The following is a 23,296-nucleotide window of genomic DNA, read 5'->3' on the forward strand; positions in this document are numbered from 1 at the left end:
CATGTCCTGCTTCAGTCATATTCAACTATCAGCTAGAGCTTATGTAATCAGGAAGTTTGCAGTTCAGTTTCCTCAAAGTAACATTTCCTTCATAGCAGCCAAGCTTTACCCAAGCTGATAATTATAGAATATGGTGTCCAGGGCTCCTACAAAGGGCCAGAGTGTGGGAGAATTACCCACCTTGGTAGAAATAGTAGTAGGGCCCATGCACGACACTGGCTGGGGGATGGCCTGGTTGGGCCTGGCTGGCAGGGCTTTCCTCATCAGACTGGGGCTCTGGGACTGAACCCATCACAGCCTCCGGAGGCTCCTCCAGCACACACTGCAGAATGCCTTCAGCAAACCCTGGCAGCTCTGCAGCATCATCCTCTGGGAGCTCAGCCACCTCGTCATCAAATGCTGAGGAATACTGCAGCACAGGCTAGGAAGGAAGGACAAAGGATGGTGCATTTCAACACCTTTAGATATTATATAGTCCAAAAAAAAAAAAAAAAAGCTTTTCCTGACTCACCTTGGCACAGCTGATAGTCACCACTTCCTCCGCAGGGGGAGATGGTTCTTCCAGAGTAAGAGTGGACAGGTCAAGGCCATCTCCTCCATTTGCTTTCTGCTGCTTCAGAAGCATTTCCTCACGCTCCTAAATCAAAAAAACATATAGCAGGCAACAAACAATGCTCAGTTTACAGCTTGTATGGTTACACTCTTTATGATAAGGTTGGTTTATTAATCCACTCGGAGACATGCAAGAGAAAATGCACCGAATGAACAGCCATGGTAACAAATGACCTGTTAGCCATTATCAGCATTTTTCCATATTTCTTTTTGCCTGCTTGATGCAGGGTTTCCCCTACCAAAGAAAAGCTTAGACACAGCGCCCAAGTGTTTGTGGAGCGCCTACGCCAAATGAATACAAAAAAGGCAACATATCAGAAAGATATGTTGATATGATCAGAATTTCAACTGAAGTATGAATTTTGTTCATGCATTGTTGTTTGTGATTTAGCCTATTTGTAGCCTGTTTTCTTATGAAGAAGAATTTCTGCTTTTTAGTGATGTTTACTTCATGCAGAGTTCACCTCTCCCAATTCCCCTTCTAGTGAAGTTACTACTTAAAGAAGCCTTGATGGTGGGTTTCGGCCACTACTAACTTCAAATTGGGACTTCACTAGAGGTGAGCAGTGCATATGTGTGATTTAAGTGTATAATCTGTTCAATGCGCACTGACTCCGACCTCTGTGTAGCAACTGCTTTTCAGCAGCACAGCCTTCACCAGGCTGACTGAAAGCAGAAACATACTGGACAAAAATAGTTTTCATGTAGGCTCAACAGCAAGAAATCAACAGCATTTTTATGTCCTGACATACTTTATTAATTTCTCTGTCTTGGAAAGTAAAAACATAAAGCTCAGTTACAACAGGAGACTGATCCATCAGAAGAGATTCAAGTAAAAAGTTTCCAACATGATGGATGAATCAACAAACAGGTGATCTACCTGATTTAAGCAGCTGTCTGTGGTGATCACACTTCAAATGTTCCAAAGGAAAAAAATAGACTCAAAGTGTAAAAAAGGGGGTCCAAGGGTGAGGCATGTCTGAGTCAGTGTGGATCAACACATTTGATAGATTGGAAGTCCCTGCTTCGTGAGACGAGCGAGTGACAGACCTGCACATAAACACTGTGATGACTGTATTACGGAGATTGTGATGTCTGTCTACCATTTCTAAAGTGAGAGTATTTCTTTGTGCATAACCGGATTGTTTTGTAGTTGCACCCAGTGCAACCTCGGGAAAAAATTCAGTTGCTGCAAAATGCGACTGATCACTCACAATCTGGAGCCCCGCGGCAGATTACAACTGTTCATTAGCTGTACAAAGTAAAATGGCTGACAAGGCTGTTTTACTTTTGGTTGCCCTCAGCTTTACTGGAGTTGTCATTTAAAATACCCGCTACAGGGTTCTGTTTAGACATCCCATGTAAGCACTCACATCGTGCCTCACTGAGTGAACGTGCAGTGTGAGCAGTGAAGTCATGGATTCTGGCCATGTGGGACGACCGAATGTATTCTGTAGGCACTCCATTCAGTCACTAACCTTTTTTTAGTTCACCGTCTACTGTCTTTTGCTTCATTTATATCTACAGACAAAATAATCTAATTGTTTAACATATAGCTTTAGTTACCTGCAAGAGACAAAGGGCACTCTGGATGAAGCAGGCTTGGGTGTCATCCTCTTGGAGGAGCTGAGCCTGTAGAACTGCCTTCTCCTCTGCTACCAGGCTCAGGACCTGTGCCGGAGAGGTCAGCAGCAGCTTGGAGTACGGGCTAAGACACGCATCTAGAAAACAGACGTTAACAAGCCTAATGAAAATGTAAATGAACTTTATAAGCCATCATCTACCATCCTGTCACTTTATTAACTTATTGCAGGTTCAGTCTCTTTAAGAATGGTACAAGTGCAAAACAATGACAACTAAAAAGTGGGAATGGCTCTCTTATATTCTCATGTTCAAGACAAAGTGTCTCTCTAAAATAAATCAAATTACTCTGGAAGATAGAAGCACTGTATATAAAAACTGCTATTCACTAGTATTTCTGTAAGATATTCTAATGACAAAAACAATCACAACAAATCAATGTCTTTCATAAACAAAGATGCTGAGGTCTCTCACCTCCAAAACGAACCGGCTCTTCCACCTTCACCCACTGAGAGCTGGGCATGGCCACCAGAGCCCCCTTTTCCCTCCGCATTAGACGCATGGTGATTACATCACCAACCACATACTGCCGGGTCTCCATGGCAACCACACTGCAACAGGAAACCAAATGTTAGAAGGAACTGTCAAAAAAATGAAGCAGGAAAACAGGCTAAAGTGCTTGTACGTAAACATGTCAGTGCCTTCAATGGCTAGCTTTTTTCTTAGTATTGATTTCCCTCCTTTTTTTGCCTTTTACTTTAGCCCACATAAATATGTAATTCTTTGAAATTGGAGGAGGTCATTTACCTCTTCAGGTCAGCGGTGTGCACAGCCTCATAGCAGATGGGGCACTTGGACCAGCTCTTGTCACTCAGAGACAGGTAGTGCAGCATGCACGGCCAGCAGAAGATGTGTCCACAACGGGTAATGCGGGCTGCCACAGGAGCGTAGAGGCAGATGGGACAAGACGGCACCTCATGACTGTAGATGCGCTGTTCAAGTGCACAAATGGACTGTCATGACATGCACCGTGTTTAAACAAATGTGGGCATTGTCTTATGCATGTGTACTGGTACAGTAGCAGAGCTCAACAGATGACAAGCACTCACCACTTGTTGCACACAGTCCCAGTTGACCAGAGTATCTGGATCAGAGAAGTGAGCCTTGTAGTCCTGGTCATCAGTCACAACAAACTGGCAACTGAAACACACAAAGATGGGTTCAAGCTCACATTCTCAGCCTTTTTATTCCATTTTATTCACAGCCTTTTGGGGTTGGGCTTACTTGGCCTGTAGAAAAAGCTCCTTGTTGAAAGGCTTATGCTTGTGGCCCCATTTGTTTCGGCGGCCCCAGCATGAGTGGCCTCCATCTCCGACACCACTACTACTTCCACGGGGTTCAAAGGTGAAGTTAAAAAATTCAAGCTTATTTTTTTCGGTCCAGCAAACTGAGCCGGGCTAAACTCGGCCCGGCGTGTCTCTGCTACCTGGAGAGGCAGAAATGAATGGGAATTTATCCAGTGCATTTTAAACTCAAAACTGGTGCTGCGCTTCTTTGCAAAGTTCAAAATATAAGATGACTTTTTATTTTTTACTCAGTGCTGCAATGTTTTACATTTTTAAAGTTTTAGCCATTAAATATAATAACACTTTAAAAACACAAACCTCCTCACGTCGACCTCCACCTGCAAGTCCATACTGTCGTCCTCCACCTCTCTGAGGGGGTCTCTTGTCAAAATTCTTGCTTTTCTGTGAATTGGTGCGGCGAGGGCCTGGGAAACTGTCGGTTTTAGGGAATGAGGGCTCACGCTTGCGGCTGTAGCGCTTGGAGCCTCCATTATTTTTACCTTCTGAAATGTAAAGAAAAAGATGCATTAGTTATGATCATTCAATATAAATATCTTCATTTTGCTGATGTGTGAGTTGCAAGTTGTTAAAGTATGGCTAAACTTTGACTTTTCTGCAATTTCACTCCCGACTGGTGGAAAAGATGTCCTTGTGAGCAACCCACACACAGGCCACCCTGTACTGTGCAAATCTAACCTGAAGGTGAGGTGTTGCAGCCAGGAACGACTTCCACACATTTTACGGACCATAATTAAACTGTTAAAAAGGAATGGAGGTGGTCTTTATTCCCATGTGAGAAGCCAAATCAGATGATTTAAAAGTGATGGATCAGGCCAATTTATTCAGACAAATAAAAACTTTGTAAATATTTTAAAATTGGCATGTAAATTAAAAGAAAACTATATTTATGCAGATGTTCACTGTTGAAATGTACCAGTCTCTCTTCATCCATATCTATCTATCTATATATACAAAATAGGCACATTGGGGGCTGTGACTCCCAAACTGGGAGAGTGACTCCAACAGATCCCAGGAACAACATCTGAGATCTCCGTCCAAAAGTACAGTCCTAGGAACAACTAAGATAAAGATACTGCACAGGACCCTCAAGCTCCCAGGTCTCTGGTAGAGGACCCGAGCTTGAAGGAAGGAATAAGACCGGCCCGAAGTGGGGATTTTTTTTTTTTATGACGACCAATGCGGTGCATAAATACTGAGCAGGCTTCATAACAAACACCGTTGGGTGTAAACTTTAGCTACAGTTCTGACTGCTGCTGGGTGATATGTTCTGACAGCGTCAGCCAAACCAGATAAACAACCCTTGCCCTACCACTAGGCCCCACAGGGATGCGCGTGTTTTGCTGCAAGTGCAAACATTGTCCGACTATATCCAGTGACATTAATGTTGTTTAATGAAGGTCGTTCACCTGTTTTGGGTTTAGATTCGCCCGATGTTGGGCCTGTGGAGCTGGAACGGGGAGGAACCTTGGTGCTGGTGCTGCTGTTGGGGGTTTTCTCCATGCTTGTCTCCGTGCAGTGAGCGGTGCTGAGGCCGAGGTCCGGGTAGAGAGCCGCCGAGCTCTCTAGCAGCAAACAGAAAAACGGAGGAAAACGGGCTGAAGTGAGTGCGGGTCAGGCAACGAAGGCCCTGATTCATTTCTGTCAAACACGGAGACCCCATCACGGCGACATCTTGACAATAAAATAAACCCGAGAAAAAATAAGAGACACGATTTTGGCGTCTCAAGTTATGGAGGCTGTTGGAAGTAAGGACGAAAGCTCGCTGCGCGGGGCCAAAACCCCCGAGTTTAAGTTGTTCTTCCTTGTTAGGTGAAACACTATGCCCTTAACAAGGCGTTAAATATTTTCCAAAAGCTGGACAATGTCACTATAAAGATTGTTCCCAATAAAATTTTATCCGTCCCAAAGAGCCTGCACTAATGGCGACGGGTCGCCAGACAAGAACCCGAGAGACCCGGATGTTCCCTGAACTGCCTTGCCAAAACCAGTACAGAGGCCCAACTAAGTATTGTGGGAAATGTAGTAATAATATCTTTGTCAGCTACTCTGAACGTCGCTAGTGCCGTGTGTAAAAATGTCCTTTAGAGCAGCCCAAATGCATTTTGAGGAATAGGGACAACCTCTGTATGCTGTGCATTTTCTAGCCCCAAGGTGGACTGTTCATCATTGCTGAAGCCAGGAATAACTTCCACACATTTTAGGAGCATGTCTGGACTATACAAAAGTTATGCAAGAGGATTTTACTCCCATGCAATAAGTCAACTCACACCGGGTTTAAAACTTATAAATCAGTATAACCTGTTCAAACTAAAAATGCTTTAAACATCCAGGAATCTATAGGTAAATTACAACTAGTTTGAGGCAAGTTTTTGTTTATGAGTTGGTTCTTAAAATGTTTCAATGTGTCTCTGCATCCATACATGTTATGGTATATAAATACAAGGAAAACAGCATGATGAATACACTGATATTAGTACAAAACATGACACTAAAGCTTAGCTTCGGATTTGGCCGTTAGGCAGAAAGTCAAAGAAAATATAAAATACAATAGGGTACATAGTAGCTTAGTCCAGATTTGACAGGTTTAACTGAAGTAGTTTTTTATTTAGACCTGGTCCAATGTGGTGCAGATGGATAAAAGGTAAATCATATATTTACAGTGTGTTTTAAACATTTACTCGAGGCAACTTGTTAATCCTGTACAGGCTTACAAGCATAAATGTAGAATGAAATGCTATTATTTTCTAAATGGGGTAGAAATAAGGGGTGAATATTTATGCAATTACTTATTTCCCATTACATATTTTTATTTAATTGACATTACATTGTAGAAACCAGTTTTCGCTTTGACATTAGAGGTTTTTTCTATTTTTTATTTTTGCCCAAAAAACCCCCAAAATTATATTGACCATGATTGATTTATAAAATCAATAAAAGTGTCAAACATCCAAGGGGGTGAATACTTTTTATAGGCACTGTATGTTAAGACACTACACCGAACTGATGACAGTTTATTGTATATATTTCAGTTGTATAAATCACGTGCATGTCCTGTGTAGCAGGCATCTGGGGGTTCATGAACAGGTGAAGAGTAATACAGTACATTATAGAGCAATTCGAGCATTTTTAGGAGTTCATAAATTTACCCCAGTTTTGGCCATTAGTAGAAATATGGGACAGAAAGCACCAAATGTCAGACACAGCAGTGAGATGTTTTGACTTTGGAATAGACTTGTGAGTTTGCCTGGTCACTGGCTCACTAGAAAGATCTTTAATTAGGATGTCTTGCATAGACATCCATGGATTAGTGAGATTAAATCATTGTTTTGTATGATTCTGTTTAAATTTTTCAAAATAGCTTACAGTGTAATATTTCTCATGGCTAACAAATTATTTTTGATGTATAAAGAAAGATAGTCTGGTGACATCTGGTCTAGACCTAAATTACAAATATATTATCAAATAAAGGGTAATTATGGGGTACAGCAGAACGTGAGACAGAACCTGACAAAAAGCCAGAGATCCTTTTGTGCTCAGTTGCATGGTGGTACTCTTCTTTTAGCTATTGAAATGAATAGGTTTACTGGAAGATAAAAAAAATTGTTTGTTATGTGAATTGAGGGAGATGGAAGATGAAATCCATTTTATATTTTATTGTCCATTGTTTGATTTGAGGGATACCCTCTTTTGTAAAACATCTTCAATACATATGGGCGACACCAACATTTTTCCTTTGGATAAGATAACATTAGTTTATGGTACTTTTTCCATCGATACCGATACCTTTTGCCCCTTAAAGGAAAATTACTTCCATTAATAACATTTTAGAAACAAAACTGTATGTCAAAATTTTCTGATAAATACAGTACAAGCATATGAACCTTTACGTTTGTCAACTAAATGAAAGAGTTGGGAACATGGCTTCATCCAAGATTCTAGTAGCTCAGCTGCATATTTGGAGTAGTTTAATAAATGATGATTCGTTCAATTTTTAAATCACTTATAACACATTAACTATCCGCTGTATCTGGATATTCTTTGCCTTTCATGAAACTATACTGCAATGTCTTCTGACGGACAGCAGGTGGTGCAGGGGACTTTGAGGCTTGTTGGTTGTCTTCATGGCGATGTTCAGCTTCTTTAAAAGGCTGCTATGTGGCACCACTTTATTGCAGACGCAGCACATGGCATTACCTTTGGTCATGGGTGAAAAATAGCACCATACTACGCTTAGTTTTCTCTCTCGACCATCCATTCTGCCACGCCGCGGTGCTTGACTGAGACTGCGCAGTAAGCCTTCGGCTGTGACATCTGATAGGCTGCTGCCATAATCATGTGACACGGAAGACCATCTAAAATGCGCCCGGGCTGTTTTTTTTTGTTTTTTTTTTTAGTTTTTTTTTTATTCAACAACAATGCAAATCAATACAAAATATATTCAGTGCAAATTGTTGCAACAGATGTATAACAGCGTGCATTAAGAGGACAACAGGACAAAAGTAGGCATAATATAACAAAGTGAAAATGAATAGCAGAACCAAACAAATGAGAACAAAAAACAAACAAACAAAAAAAAAAACAATATATAAAGTATAAAGGGGTACAGCTATTCTGATATAAAATTAAAAAGTTTAACGAGGTCAATGGTTTTGGTTCGTTTTTTGTTAGCGTGATTTAATTGTGACAGTGTTTGGAAGTAATTGTTAAGATCAAATTGTTTAAAAGTTGAAAAGGGTGATTTTTTTCAGAAACATATTACGGATGAAGAATTTGGCCAAATTAATGAAGATTGCTAATCAATTTTTCATTGCTAGAGAAACGGGGCTTGTAAAAAATTAATGTCATATTCTCTAAATACAATTTCCTTACCAAGATAATTTTTGAGATCAAAAAAGTCAGTCCAAAATACTGTCATATGTGCACATTGAAAATGCCTGGACTGGTTTTCATGCATAAATTTAACACCTAAAACTCTCAGAAGTGAAAACAAACTGCACGTTCTGTATTAGCACAGTGGTACTGCGATATTTAAAAAAGTATCGACTCCAAAATATCAACCGGCAGGTATTAAAGTATCGATACCAGAGATTCGATACGCCCATCCCTACTTCAATATCTGACTTTATTTTTGGATGGATAAGAAACTTGAATTGGGTTTTAGAAAGGGAAGTTTATATGTGGAGTTTATTTGTAGAGCCTGGGACAGAAGACAAAGCTTTTTTTATATATTTTGTAATATGGTAAAGTTTTAACATTTTTCTTTTTTATGGAAGCAACAATATGTTTGGTGTCTTGCAAGTCCATGTGGGCTAAGCACTTTGGTGAATGACACAAATATAATAAATCTGTCAGTCATTCAAAAGACAGAATGTAGATATCTGTGCTTCAATAAAACACCTTTAACAACTGAATACCACAAATTTAGTTAATGTTTACATAAGTGTGTGCAAAAATAAATTTTCAGGGTATCACAGCAAATACATTAGATTCAAAAAATAGTTCTTTACTTAGAGAACAAAATACAGATTAGCATAAAACAATTTAATTAATTTAAAAAACTCTTTGAAATTAGGCTATAGTCTGATTTTGCAGTGTGAATGCAGTCTTAGCTACAATGTCACATTTTCAAAACAATAAGAAGTTTGAAATTCTGTAATGTTAGCTATTATAAGAATCAAGCACTAAGCACCAGGCCATTCTGTCAACTGAAAATATTTATGTGACAAATTTAAGGTAATGCACCAGCCAGTTGTCTTTAGTAACAAATGCATTGAGCAGCTGCAGTAATCCATGTTTCCTCAGAGTTGGCTATACAATTCTTCAAATGCTTCACATATTCTTTTCCATCAATCTTGTAGCAAATAGTCAGAACCAGTCATCCAAGGACATGTTTACAGCTGCTGCCTTTTGCTGCATGGTGTGAATTACTCCTCTTCATCTTCCTCATTCTCTGATTCATCTTCAGATTCTTCCTTATCTTTTCCTGTTAGTGTGCAGTTCAGAATTGCTTTGCAAATCTGCTGTTTTTCCTCTGTAAATGAACAAAGAAGAAGAAATCAGTCAAACTGCATTTATTGAAGGACCTTAAATTAAACGGTCAACGGTCATTGGCCTCATCCGAGACGGCAACAAGTCAGCTTATAGACGAGAGGTTGAGCAGCTGGTCCTATGGTGTAGTCACAACAACCTGGAGCTGAACATGCTCAGAACTGTGGAGATGACAGTGGATTTCAGGAAGAGTGGTACCTTCGTTTTTACACTTAGGGAGCATTCTATGTAGCTGCTGGGTGTTGTATCGGACCAGAAACTTCTGACATGTTCTAATTGTTCCTAGAAAAACAAAGGAGTTGTGTTCAATCACTGTTTAAGATTGTTTGGGTCCAATTCATTATGAAACGTGTTGTTCTTACCTCCCACATGCAAACAGTTCAGAAAACATGGGATTTTCTGCCCACGACTTTCAACACTGGTAATAAAAGGCAATGCAGACCAGAGAATTCTGTAACAGCTTTTGGGGAAACGCAGAAGTACTATTCCAGTGTGGGCATTCAGATATTTTACTATCAAACAAACAAAGAACACAGAAAACTCAATCAACAGCACAATACAGTACCATGAAAGCATTGCTATAATTATTAACTGTTAGTACGTTATTTTTAAATAGTTTACATATATTTTCTGATAATATATCAGTACTCACTACACAGTATTTTTAACGTAAATGAAGGACATTTAATTTAATCGGTCAGAATCTTTATTTGTCAAGTACCAGGCGCACAAGGAATCTCTCTTTCATGCAGCTGTGAAAATAAAGAAATCTCGTCATAGTATTAAAAGCTATAAAACTATAACTAAGACTATACACAAACTGTGCAAACTAAACACAAAACCACACAATATACAAGAACTAACGTTATAAGCAATAAATGAAAAATGCAATAAATAAACTCAAGTGCACATGTGCACTGCATATAGTAAAGCATGGCAAAGATGATCATTTTTAAACTGTGATTTTCAGATTGCCCCAGTTAAAGTATCTATACCCTTTCCACCAGTGCTTACCACAGAATCTGATGCTGCAGAGAGCTGCTCCATAATCCCCGTGTATTCGAGCCACCGCTGCCTTCACTGCCCCTGCAACAGCTCGGTCGTCCAGCAGCAACAAGCGGCTCCGGTCTACCACGTTAACTTCGCACAGTAAATACCTGTCAACAAAAGTGAAAGTGTCAGAAATTAACATTGAATACAGAAAACATGAGCAAATTGGGCACTACAAACACGTTTTACCTAGATTTCCACCGTACCATTGCTGCTCCTCTCTTCTTCTTTGAAAACTTCCGTCAACAAAACAATCTGGTACCCAAGGAGATGCACTAGCGCCACACACTGGACATTAGTAGCAACGAGGTGATGCACTAACACCACACGCTGAACATTAGTAGCAACGCTACTACTGTATGCTTAACACGAGGCAGCCCGAATTTTCATAGCTATGTATTGATCAACACCCAGACTGATTTCCAACCGCAAAACAAAAACCTTGAGTGAATCTCCTCCCACAGGACGGAAGAGATAACAGATGCGATTTTATCTGTTTGTACAAAATGGAAGTAAAACAATACACCCACTTGAAGAGGAAACGGGAGGGCCTGAACATTAAACCATTCTAACCTTTCGGTAACTATGACAACCCCCATCGCTCTCAACCAATCACAATCTTACTTTTTCATGTCCCATACACGTTTTGCGCCATCTTGAAATTACACCCGCAGTTTGTCAAGTCGCTCCTATGATAAGAAACCCCCTATTGTCATTATTGCTACACTATCCGGTATGAACAGTTCTCGAAGCAAACCGGCACAAATAGTCAGCAAGGGACAGACAGACTCAGACGCCGGCTCAGAAACGAACCACAGGGATCGAAAGACTGGTGGAGGAATGCTGAAGAAGCTGAAGTCGAGGCGCAGTCAAACGGATAAGTGGCCTGTGGTCACAGAGGATGAACTCCGGGCTCTGGGTAGAGATATTACCCCGGACCATGTCCTGGGTCTCCGGGCTGTCACGGAGGGTAAGGTGAACATTAACTTGGATTTAATTAACGTTACACTTGGTACATTCACACCACTCAAGTGGCATCCTTTACCCTATGCTAATAACTTCGGTAAAGTTGGCAAGACAAGGTATTCCCAGAGTCAAAGTTCCCGGATCAGTAACTCGTAAACGGAGCGAGGCCTCTTTCCAACTGTACTAACGTAGACAACAAGCTATAGGTCAGTTTTCATCAAAATGAGCCATCCTCCGATGCAGATAAATAACATTGGTCTCTATGCGCAGCCGGCCGGGAGAGAGTGGGCAGGGACCGTCTGCAAAGTTCAAAACGGAGAAGCGATACTACAAAAACATAACTTCACCCATAGTGTAGTCTTACCAAAATCTCCACACATTAATGACCGTGTGCTGGTTTTACTTCAACAGCTGTTTTGGAGAAATATGCTTAAGCATAATTGTGGTGGATTTTTATTGGGAAAATATTCAATAACTTCACTCTGAAGTGCTGTAGCTTCACCAGACTTATTTAATATGCTACATCAATGTCCGTCGGCTGGTTATATACTACAACACTTATTGTAGTTTGGAAAAATGCTTTTGCATAATATTGGAGAAGTGCTGTTAGGAAAAATATTCAGTAACTTAACATAACATAATGATGTACTGCTAGTTATATTACAACACACTACAAATGTCTTCAATTTTTAATGGTCTTAATGTTTTGTAAGATGAAATGTAGTGATATCCAGTGTGACTAAGTGTCCTATTCTCAGACCAAAAGATCTGTTCAGCTGAATCCTCTGGCCCTCATCTCTACTTGATTAAAAAAAGAAAAGAAATGATATTGATGAACAAGATTTATTCCTTTCCAGTGGCAGTAAACCCACTGATAACCCTCCTGAGGAGCTTAACAAGATTTATAGGGCTGGCAAACAGTACAAACAGCAAGTCTACTGCTAGCACAGCTACAACACAGACTGTAGGTGTTCTAGGCCTAAAAGGTATATCCTAATGGATTTGTTAGGTATTTTTAGTCAGATAGAAACTGGATAGATACTTTATGTATTAGAAATGTTTAGTGGAGATAGGATGTCTAGTTAGACTGTTAAATGCTTAGTCATGCTTATGAGTTTCTACAGGGTACATCTGGTCAAGGATAACTAGAGAGAAGAGTTGATGACGGTCAGCAGACAGGGTGTTTAATATTATTATTATGACGTGTATAACTGTAGCCTTAGCCATAATATGTTCTTATGTTTAATGTCACGACATGTTCTAGAGGTCGTGAGAATGTTTTTAGCTACACACCACTTAATCAACAGACACACACATTGATTTGCTTCATGTTTTGACTACTGCTATGACCAGCTGCAAAGCTGGCAACAGAGACGTCTCGGTTGACGTTTCTGTGTAGTATGGGGCTAGCCCCACCGAGGGGATATAATGTATAGGCCTGGTGGGTTCAGAGTCTTTCATCTGCCTGCGTGCAGGTTGGAGGTGCAAGATACCTGAGCGTGTAATGTTAATTTTACCTGTGTTCATGGAATAAATCAGCACTGTTTTGTAGTTACTTGGACTGCCTTGTCTCTCAGAGTCAGTATGGTAAAAAGTACCGGGTACAACAGATTGGTATTGGCTAAAAAATGGCACATCAAAATCTGATGCTTTCTTTACTTGAATCTTACTGTGTTTGTCACCTCAGCCTGTTGGCGTTGCAGCACTGCTCTTCTTAATGACAGCCTGTTAGGCTATTGCTAATTATTGTTATTTCTGTGAGTAACTTGACAGCAGGCCACAATTAAACTTGTGGTCATGTTAAAGCACTCTGCAACCTGTCGTCTGTACCCCGTGATCATTAATGAGGTAAGAAAGTACACTCTTCAAACACCACTGTACAAACAGAGTGGACTGAGTGTTGCTGACATTTCCAACAACTCCGACAGAGTGAAATGTCTTCTCTTTAGCAGATTGCATCGCATCAGTTTCAGGACCCACAGTCTCCCGGTTAAATTTTAATTCATATAAACTTTGACGCTTAATGTCACATACTACATCACCATGAAGCCAGCCTCCTACAGATGGTGCCTGTCCCCAACAGTAAATTATCTAAATCGATATTTTTATAAAACCTTTTTTTTCTAAGCACCTGAAATTGTCATCACCTTCCACAACACTAATGACTATACTGCTTGAACCTTCTGAGTCATACCCCGGGGACTGTCACCAGACACTTTGTCTGCCACAATTGCGGTTAATCCTTAATGTCTCCTATTGTTCTTATCCTTTTCCCCAGACCAGACAACAATAGCATTACTTCCCTTTCACTGCACTTTGAAAAGCAGAGAGCCAGTGCTATAGCATTACCCGCCACTACTGCATGGTGCAAGAAACAGAAAATAGATACTGAAACCTTAGTTGCTCATCAAGTGCTATGAGTTCTCTGAGTAAGGGTTGTATTTTGTGACTTGCCACAAAATAAATTTTTTGGGAACTGGTAAATTTAATTAAATATGAAAGACTAACTTTAAGCAGACAGGATAGAAGGACTCCTGTTGGCTGGCTGTAAGTTAATGGACTCATCTGCTGTATGTTTATGTTTCTTTTAACATGAACTCACAGTTTTAATTCACATTACAGACTATCTTTGCAAACCTGAAGACAATATCTACAACATTGACTTCACACGTTTCAAAATCAGAGATCTGGAGACAGGCACGGTGTTGTTTGAGATTGCCAAACCTCCTAACAGCGGTAAGTGATCTAATACCTCCACCGAGCTTAATATTCCTAAAATGTTGGACAGACTCAAATGAAATGCTAAAATGGCGAGTTCCCTTTATAGGTGCAACTAATCATGAAAATTTATTTCTTTCAACGCCTTTTCTTTTACAGCTACATCTCTGTAAAGTTAGCATTTCCTAGCTGACACTTCCTTGCAGTCAGACTACTCCACACCTTAGTGTTATCACTGTAAAGGTTTACTAGTTTAAAGCTGCATCTATACAGACACAGTGATGCTGTGCTATCACAGCCCTCAGGTGTTGTACAGTCAACAAAGCACTATATCACAGACATGAAAATGACAGTCTTTCACAAGCTGATGCTGTGTTTAGTTCTGGAAATAATTATATAAGAGAACAAAAAGTCTCACAAGTGGAAGGAATGTTTAAGCGGTTTGTCATTTTTATTGCTTCCTTTTTATTTGTAATACATACTGTTGCTTGAGAAAGTATTCAGACCCCTTCACTTTTGCACACTTGACTTTGTTGTAGATTTCAGTTTAAATGAATAAAATTTTAACATGGAACACATTTGGATTTTAGAAAAAGAATCAGGAAACTTCAGTGTTTCCTTAACATCTTGATCTGATTCATTTGACATTGCTATTTCAAACCACACTGTATCACTGCAGTCAGTTTAATCTTTTTTTTGTATATCTGGTAAATGAGCATTTGAGTATTTATTTGAACAGACAGAAATTCTAACATTTTGAGCAATTACATTAAACAGATGTTACAGTGTGTATCTTTCAAAAGATATGGTTAAGTATGCTGCCAGTTGTTGTAATTTTTGCCTATCCTGTCTGTATTGGATACCAGTCAATGGAACATGTTTTTTGTATTAGGTCCTGTGGAAAGTGAGGAGGAAAGTAGAGATGTAGACACCAGTGCAGGACGTTTTGTCAGATACCAGTTTACACCAGCCTTCCTAAAATTGCGCACTGTTGGAGCAACGTAAGTACATGGACTAACATTCTGACTGCACGCTATTTGGCCTTTTGTGTTGTCATGTGTAGATAGAGTTTTTGTGTAAATTTAGTCATAATTCTTTGTATTTCCAACCTACAGTGTGGAGTTCACAGTGGGCGACCGGCCCATTAACAGCTTTCGTATGATTGAGCGGCATTATTTCCAGGGACGCCTCCTCAAGAACTTCGACTTTGACTTTGGCTTTTGCATTCCTAACAGCCGCAACACATGTGAACACATTTACGAGTTTCCACAGCTTCCAGATGATCTCAGTGAGTTCCAGACTGTTTTGCTCAGCAATTAACATTAATGCTGTTGGGTCTATACTTTCTATATTTTACATAATAATTCTTATGTTTTATATATTTATTTTTTTTTGTCCTCCTCCCCTTCTAGTTCGCCAAATGGTGGAGCACCCTTACGAGACCAGATCAGATAGTTTCTATTTTGTAGACAACAAACTCATCATGCACAACAAGGCAGACTATGCCTACAATGGTGGTCTGTAATACCTGAAGAGATGGATTTGTGCAATAGCTCCCAGGGGAGTGAACCTGACACGTTCTTAAGAATCAGTGGACCACATCTGCCTTCCTATGAAATAATCAGTCCAATCATCAGTACCTCATAGAGCTCAGTGTCTGGGACTCAGAGGAATATTCTGTTAGATATTTCTCTGTAAATCTGACTGAAACCTCTATGTTCCATCTTTCCTTTGTCATACAACTATCATGTTACTTCCTGAACACTTTTGCCTTAAGTTTCTTGCTGTCTCTGCTGGAAAGGGACACTTTTAGCCCCACACCTCTTGTGGCATAGTCTTTAGTTTGTGTTAGTTATAACTACATTTACTGAAGTATATAGATGTTATCAGTTGATGTTTATTTGTACTGCCTTTGGCAAGGGATAGTTGTGCTTCCTGTATAGATACGTGAGCATTAACTACATGGTGTACAGTATTATTAGCCATAGATGAAGATGTAGCACTAGTTTGTTTGAGATTCATTCTTCCGTTTACTTCTAAGTACTACCAGTTGTCAGTCATTGGGACTGCTTATGTCAGATATTTAAGCTTGCCCATTTTGTTAGACCTATCTCTTCCTTAGTAGGATGGGGGTTTTTTTTATTCAAGAACAGCATGCGTTCTCGTTATGATTTCAGGTGTCATGTTCATCCTGATAAAATCGTTACATTTTTATGATAAAAACATTTGCATTATTGTCTGGGACTCTAGTGTTTGCTCTCTCAAACTCAGACACACAAAAAGTACAAGATAACAGCAGAATCTGTTACTAGACCTGATACAGCTTTCTTTAATATGGCCTTGATCCACTCCAGTGTGTAAACACAGTTATTTAATCCATTGTAGTTTGTCTTCCTGGTTTATTTGGCATAACAGCACTGTGAATCATACTTTTTAGAAGCTGAGTATGGCCAGCAGTGTGCTATAGAGTACCTATTAAACCCGTGGCTGTGTATCTTCTGCAGTTCTGCACTCAGGTTCTCAGTCTACCGGTGAAATACCACAGTAGCACACCACATAACAGTACAGTAGGATATAGAAGTTGACTGGTGTCTGTTTTTCTATTCATGTAAGTTCTGTTAAAGGGACTAGATTTGTGGTTTTGCATATTTTATCTCATTTACTACAAATAGTCATGTTTTCACTGTGCATAAGTTTCCAAGTTATTAGGTACAGCTGTACAATGCAATGCAATTTTGCAAAAATCCCACTTGAACTTATGCCCAGTTATTGTTTACAAGGTATTTGAGCCTGTGGTCATTTGGTAGACTGTTACTGTTCAGTCGGTGACTCTGATGTCTCCACTTGCATTGTCATTTCCAGTATAAAGACCCCCTGTGATTAGCCAGTTCAGTTTACTTGATTTTCATATTGTACAAAAATAAATGGAAATCAGTTGCAAGGAAGGAAATAATTCTCTGCTTTAACAGTAGCTTGTAAATTGGAGTTCATCAGCTAAACTATGCAAAACCACTTGAACAGTCTCAAAAAATCTGTTTTTGATACTCAAATGTACCTTGATGCAGGTGGTCATTGTAGGGGATTTATGTACGAGAACCTTGTGCTATATCCACCTACAAGGCAAACACTGTGGTCTGAGGTTTCTCCAAACCTGTGAGCTGAAGGGAAGGCGTATGATAAATACATCTTGCAGAGTCTCTGAGTACTGCGGTGTACAAAACATGGTGTCCTAAAACCATTTGCTCCTATAGTCATGTTTACTCTTCTAAAAAAAAAAAAAAAAAAGAAGTACATTTTACAGTTTGAATGATCAGCGATAACACATTGTGTAGCCCATTAATACCTCAACAAGTGTGATATCAGACACACTTAGACAGCTGTAGCCTCTGCTCACATGACCCCATACAGCCTCAGTTGTTTATTTTCAATAAAGTCCTACCTAACTTAACCTAACCTTTTCTGTTGGACGAAGTGGATGCAGCTCAGTTGGACTGCTGGTTAGCAACGCTGGTGTTATACTAGCTGGGAGGACTAACTTTTTTGCCATACAGTATCAGTCAGTGGTATTTTATCTTAAAATATGATGATCTAAATGCCTTGAGAAGTTGATACACTTTGTTATATCTGCACAATAAGATGACATGACTAACCCAATGTTATGGATTCAGTTTGTAACCTGCTGCATGGACTTTTTTATATAGGCTGATGTTGCCAATGATAAATTCATGTCATATCATATTGTAAATAAATATGGCTGACTGCAAAACACACTCACAATGAAAACCTTTACATAATATGGGACTCCTTGAGCTTCACCAAGTGTATGAACTGATTGGTAGCATAACAGGTAATCTGATAATTTGGCCTATCCTGGACATTGTTTCAAAAAAATGAATATTATCCCATTATAATTATATTTCTTTTACATATGACATTGATCTGGCATCAATCAATTTCAGTTTAATCCTGAACTCCACTGTTCTGTGTTGTAAATATAAATTGGGGGGAAGCAAATATTTTTCATTTTCACTTGCTCTGTGAGTACAATAGATTTTAATAGAGCTAGACTTATTTGATTTGTACTCACATTTGCTCCTGTTCAAACTGTGATAAATGAAGCACATACTGTGTCTGAAAAACAAGTCAACAGGTGCTTTCAAGATTATGTTAACTGAATATATATATTATGTAATTCTTTCAGTGACATCTATGATGGTGACTTATTAGTCAGAGAAACTGAATACAGTCACGGTACAGTACATTAACAGCAGGCAATCTGCCATAGTTCTGATTGATTTAATTCGTGATGGAGAATATTAATTAACACAAGGATAAGGGGGATGTGAAAATTCTTTCAGTGACATCTATACAGAGATGAAGCAGTGGCAAACTAAATATCTGACAGATCAACAGTTGCTATGGATTTATTTTTTGCAGTTTCATATCATAGCCTGGTCATCTGAAATACAGCACAGCACTAATATGATGCCTGCTTTTTGAGAAATGTGGCCCAAATCATCTTCAGAATCTCTGAATCTGCTTTATTGGCTAGGTGTGTCAGACACACCAGCAATTTGACTCTGGTACATCGGCTCTTATGTGTATGTACATGTCCCCATGCAAGGGGCAAGTAAACAGTAAACCAGCATAAGGCTGTGTAATATTAAAAAAATAAGCAGTATGAATAAGCAACAAACAGTGCATACAATGCAAAATAGGCAGTATAAACAGGCAGTAAACAATGCATGCAGACAAAGGAATGCTCATTGTGAGATGAGATAAATAAGAATAAAAATAGAGTACTTAAAAATAGAGACCTGTATGGATCTGTATAATCTGTACAATGTATATTTACAGGCGGGTTCAGGAACCTTTGTGAGGGGCAACCCCCCTGGGTTACCGCCCTCTGGTGTGCGTGTGGCCCCGGTCCGGTCCAGTACAGGCCCCTGCTGGCGGGGGTGCCCCGGTCTGGTACAGGCCCCCCGCTGGCATGTTCGGGAACCTAGGGCTCAGCTGCGGAGAGACTGTGAGGCACACCTCATGGTCCCCCAGCGTGTGGCCCTGGTCCGGTCAGGGCCAGCTGAGGAGAGGCTGTGAGGCGTGCCCATTTAGAAGCTTTAGTTACTTTTTATAATTTTAGTTTCCTTTAGTTTCTTTTCATACCTTTATTTTCTTTGCTTATACATATTAAAACTGCATTGATAGCTGGCTGCTGTATTTTAGTGAAGTTTTAGAACTGTATACTACAAATTCTGTAGAGACAGGATGTCTGTATCTTCAAGTAACCAGACGGCCTATTTTACATTTTAACAAAGACCTGTTGGCCTGTTTTGCACCTTCACCTAGACCCGCTTAGCATATTCCAAATTCTTCTTTGTCATGGGGTATCTTGCAGAGACATGGGGCCTACAACCTGAGATGACCACCTGGCCTGTTTAGTATACTCACTAGGTCCTACAATAGCATCACACACAGGGGGGCCTGCAGCCCAGACCCCCCATTGTTCAGTGTTCGATTGATCAAGCTGCGACCTGAGAAGCACACACACACACACACACACACACCTGGTTTAGATCACATTTCAGCAAGCAGACGCAGGCACGGGTTGACCTGCTCACGCCAAATGGCCAATAGGATTATGAAGTGTGAAATGTTGTACCTCTGTCCAGGGCAGGCCTAGCCCAAGAAGATAAATGTAATGAGAAAACGTAATTCGTTCAGAGAACGGATTTCCTGCAGGAGCTCTGTGAAGGGTAATTATCGGTTCTTTTAACCAGGAACTCACAGAGACGAAGCGGACCACTTGGATATATAAAAAAAACGTGCTGGTTTATTCAAAGAATCACAGGTAAAATTAACATTACACCTCATTAGAACATGTTCCACAGTTTCTTGTACCCTACGCATCTCAAATTCCCCTGTAGTATGCTTCTTTATTATCTTCAATGTACTTTTTAAACCAGTCTGCCCAAATCTCAGTCTTGATAACATATCTTCTTCTTTTCTATTTCCAGTAGTTCCTCTTGTTTTTCCTTTCCTTTGAATATTATAATAAAGTAGAACCAACCCTTGCCATCTTTATCCCACCCCACAGTTCTTGCCATTTCTTTCATTTTCCTTTTAATTAAACTATTAACCTCAGCCTTACTATAACTTACTTCCACACATACATCTCTTTTTAAGCGCAGCTTTTGCAAATTGATCAGATAGTTCATTTCCCTCCACCCCAATATGTGCTGGTATCCAAACTAGCCTAATATCTATTCCAGCCCTCTGACATCTGAATAGCACACAAGCTATTTCAAGTATTATGTCCTGCCTCGAGTTTGACTGGATGTTTCGAATACTTCAGTAAAGAACTGATGGAATCTGATCCAATTAGGACTTTCAGTGGTTTATGTTCTTCTACTCATTCTAATGCTGTTACAATAGCTATTAATTCTCCTGTGTATATTGAGAGATTATCACACATGTGTTGATTTCATCTTGGCAGTGGATATAGGATACAGAGCACTTATTGGGTTTTTAGAGAGCACAGGGTTACACAAGATAATATAAGGTGACCTGAGTGGGGTTGTTTTGGTGTGGTAGTAGGTAGAGGCCGTTCTGATCCACACTCCAGTCTGGAAGGTGGCAGTAATGCACCTAAAGCTGGTTGCCAAGCGCCATTAAAAACAGCTGAAGAAGAAGAAGATTTCATTGTACACTGTTCGTCTTGACTGCAGATTTTTGTCACTGCCCCCTGCTGCCGCTGCCAGCTCTCGTCCGTTTACCAGGCGAGTCGCAGTTCATCTCGAATGAGCCTATTATTTGTTCACGCTGCTCCCTTTACGAGACTACGTTACCCAGAATCCTCAGCTCAAAACAGACAACACTAGAGGCATCATGGCGGCCCCCTCTATAGAGATGGTTGGTGTTTCTCATGATTCTAGTAGCAGCGACGACGAAGAGCTGAAAAGATGTCAGGAGGCAGTCTGGGAGGCACGAACTGACAAGAAGAAAGGTGACCGTTTTTTATGTTTGCGGGAAGAAATAAAGTCAACATTACTATACAGAAATATAAACTCCGATGTAACTCCCATCGCGTTTGCCTGGGACACTCTTGTCCAATAGTCCACTAATATTAATAAATAAACCTTGGTTGTAACTACATTACTTTCTGAAATAATACCGGCATAATAACACGAGTATACATTTAATCGGTGTGTTTACTTTGTTGGACTTGGAGCCCATTTAACTTATTGGAGTTCAAGTAACTTACCTTAAACCTGGCTTAACCTCTGAACTTCTAGTCCATTAAACGACAGTACCACAGACATTGTATTTGTTGACTGCTGCCATCTTTGTTTATTTTAGATGAAGAGAGAAGTGTGAAACAGTCAAAACGGTACGTCTTCTTGTCAGAATAACCACATTATGCAGAGATCTATAGACTATTGCGATATAGTTTCTGTATCCCCACACAGTGTTGGTAGGCTTCACAATTAGTTTTTTTTAGCTACAGGTACATTATGGCAAAATGTATCTATTGGTGAATGGTCAACCATAAAGGATTATGAAAACGAGTATGTTAAATATTGTCTTACTGTGCAACAGTGTTGTTGTAGCTGACCACGAACATGATGGCAATGAGCTCCAGGTCACCCAGGGGTTTCGAACACATGTCGCTAAAAAGTTGGGACAGCTTCTTGACAGGTAAAGTAGACATGTTAGGTTAGACGTGTTAACAAATGAAGTGATATTTTACTATTCTCTGAGGTGCATTCAATTAATGTTATATATGTTACTCAGTTACATTACAGAGATGCAGACCAAAACATCATTCTGTGCAGCATCAGTTAAATGTGATGATGATGATGATGATGATGGTAAAGGTCCTCTTTCCTTTAATATTGATATTACTACTATGTGAATTTAGCTTCATCTCTTTAAAGGCAAGGCCACATTCTTTTCTTCTTTTAGGATTTCGTCTGTTTTCTACATCAGTTCCAGGACAGACAGCTGAGGATCCCAGAGCTCCAGTGAAGCGTCGACCTGTTTCCAGCTCGAGGTTCTTACTGTTTAAATTTTTGAAAATGTTAATTAGTTTTTATGCTCCTGAAAGTAACATTATGCATTTCATTGTCCCTCATAGTGACAGTGACAGTGAGATGGAAACGAGGTTGAGAGAGGCAGCGGTGACTGTCAGAGATCTCTTCCCCTCATCAACACTGCCCTCTACATTTTCACCTCCCTGCTTGGAAATAATTAAGAAAAAGAAGAAAGTGTCAGAGGGAGAAGAGAGCAATGTTGTTAAGAAAAAGGAAAAGACGAAACAGAATCAAGAAGAGGGTGTGCAGGTGGACTCTGCAGGTTCACCTCTTCGTGCTCAAAGAAACGGTGAGCACAGAGACTCAGAGCACGAACACACTCAAGTCAAAGTAAAACGGAAGAAGGAAAAGAAACAAAAAAGAAACAGAGAGGAAAAAGCTTTGAACTGAATTTTTTATGACTAACTGTTCACTGTTGGGGATGTCTGTATGTGTTCCATTCTGCCACAAGCTTGAAATGACTGGGTGGTGAAATATTTTCCAAATTGTTTACAAAATATTTTACGAAGCCAGGGTTACGTTAAAATTCTTTTAATACCATTTGTCATGGTTATTCCTGAAGCTGTTTTTACTTTCTCATGCATGATGTTCATTAAAGTGTGAAAAAGCTTCAAGGCAGTGAGTTAAAGAATGCAGGTAACATGCAGTATCACAAGTTCAATTGAATTTACTTTCTGAATATTACAAAACATTATTTTAATAAAAAAAACAAGAACACATGGGCGCTGATTTTTTTGTTGATTCTGTGTCGTATCGAGAGCAGATCTTCTCCAATGTTGATCCTTGTTCATATTACAGTGATATGGTGTTTTGGGTCAGAGTCTTTGACACCGATGATCTGTCTCTGTGGCCCCTGACTCCAGG

General features: G+C 39.8%; 4 protein-coding genes across 6 annotated transcripts in view; 2 read left to right on the forward strand and 2 right to left on the reverse strand.

The window, feature by feature from the left end:
* rnf10 (ring finger protein 10) overlaps positions 1-5,536 on the reverse strand; it is a 9,365-nt gene extending 3,829 nt beyond the window's left edge. Inside the window, 10 exon segments of the mRNA XM_020590314.1 lie at positions 181-421; positions 512-637; positions 2,179-2,333; positions 2,668-2,804; positions 3,001-3,185; positions 3,303-3,393; positions 3,478-3,610; positions 3,613-3,679; positions 3,858-4,042; positions 4,967-5,536. Coding sequence (XP_020445970.1) covers positions 181-421; positions 512-637; positions 2,179-2,333; positions 2,668-2,804; positions 3,001-3,185; positions 3,303-3,393; positions 3,478-3,610; positions 3,613-3,679; positions 3,858-4,042; positions 4,967-5,060 — 1,414 coding nt within the window. The 5' untranslated portion in view covers positions 5,061-5,536.
* A 2,497-nt stretch (positions 5,537-8,033) lies between these two features.
* Positions 8,034-10,954, reverse strand: pop5 (POP5 homolog, ribonuclease P/MRP subunit). The gene is made up of 5 exons (XM_020590532.1): positions 10,848-10,954; positions 10,623-10,765; positions 9,971-10,120; positions 9,807-9,890; positions 8,034-9,591 (listed from the first exon to the last, which is right to left on the reverse strand). Exons 1-5 carry the CDS (start codon positions 10,865-10,867, stop codon positions 9,485-9,487), a joined length of 504 nt encoding a protein of 167 aa, XP_020446188.1. The 5' UTR covers positions 10,868-10,954; the 3' UTR covers positions 8,034-9,484.
* A 350-nt stretch (positions 10,955-11,304) lies between these two features.
* Positions 11,305-17,627, forward strand: unc119b (unc-119 lipid binding chaperone B). The gene is made up of 5 exons (XM_020590531.1): positions 11,305-11,628; positions 14,247-14,360; positions 15,235-15,343; positions 15,458-15,630; positions 15,755-17,627. Exons 1-5 carry the CDS (start codon positions 11,394-11,396, stop codon positions 15,865-15,867), a joined length of 744 nt encoding a protein of 247 aa, XP_020446187.1. The 5' UTR covers positions 11,305-11,393; the 3' UTR covers positions 15,868-17,627.
* A 3,408-nt stretch (positions 17,628-21,035) lies between these two features.
* Positions 21,036-23,163, forward strand: cunh12orf43 (chromosome unknown C12orf43 homolog). 3 transcript variants are annotated; one of them, XM_020590276.1, is made up of 6 exons: positions 21,036-21,345; positions 21,699-21,729; positions 21,939-22,037; positions 22,134-22,204; positions 22,305-22,392; positions 22,477-23,163. In XM_020590276.1, the coding sequence occupies exons 1-6, from the start codon at positions 21,228-21,230 to the stop codon at positions 22,820-22,822; spliced, it is 753 nt and encodes a 250-aa protein (XP_020445932.1). In that variant the 5' UTR covers positions 21,036-21,227; the 3' UTR covers positions 22,823-23,163. The 3 variants fall into 3 exon arrangements, with proteins under 3 accessions (XP_020445932.1, XP_020445933.1, XP_020445931.1); XM_020590277.1 differs by having other exon boundaries at positions 22,134-22,201; XM_020590275.1 differs by having other exon boundaries at positions 21,039-21,345; positions 22,134-22,210; positions 22,477-23,161.
* Positions 23,164-23,296: the final 133 nt, after the last annotated feature.

Source organism: Monopterus albus, unplaced genomic scaffold, assembly GCF_001952655.1.
Source record: "Monopterus albus unplaced genomic scaffold, M_albus_1.0 scaffold12.1, whole genome shotgun sequence".
Lineage (NCBI taxonomy): Eukaryota > Metazoa > Chordata > Actinopteri > Synbranchiformes > Synbranchidae > Monopterus > Monopterus albus.

Bases quoted from the DNA above. Each gene is read 5' to 3' on its own strand.
- unc119b (XM_020590531.1), top strand. From the start codon at position 11,394: ATGAACAGTTCTCGAAGCAAACCGGCACAAATAGTCAGCAAGGGACAG. The intron at 11,629-14,246 runs GTAAGGTGAACA...TTCACATTACAG, and splicing joins TCTCCGGGCTGTCACGGAGG to ACTATCTTTGCAAACCTGAA. The intron at 15,344-15,457 runs GTAAGTACATGG...TCCAACCTACAG, and splicing joins TTGCGCACTGTTGGAGCAAC to TGTGGAGTTCACAGTGGGCG.
- cunh12orf43 (XM_020590275.1), top strand. From the start codon at position 21,228: ATGGCGGCCCCCTCTATAGAGATGGTTGGTGTTTCTCATGATTCTAGT. The intron at 21,346-21,698 runs GTGACCGTTTTT...TGTTTATTTTAG, and splicing joins ACGAACTGACAAGAAGAAAG to ATGAAGAGAGAAGTGTGAAA. The intron at 22,038-22,133 runs GTAAAGTAGACA...TATGTTACTCAG, and splicing joins TTGGGACAGCTTCTTGACAG to TTACATTACAGAGATGCAGA.
- pop5 (XM_020590532.1), bottom strand. From the start codon at position 10,867: ATGGTACGGTGGAAATCTAG. The intron at 10,766-10,847 runs GTAAAACGTGTT...TTTTGTTGACAG, and splicing joins ATGGTACGGTGGAAATCTAG to GTATTTACTGTGCGAAGTTA. The intron at 10,121-10,622 runs GTAAGCACTGGT...TTTGTTTGATAG, and splicing joins CTGCAGCATCAGATTCTGTG to TAAAATATCTGAATGCCCAC.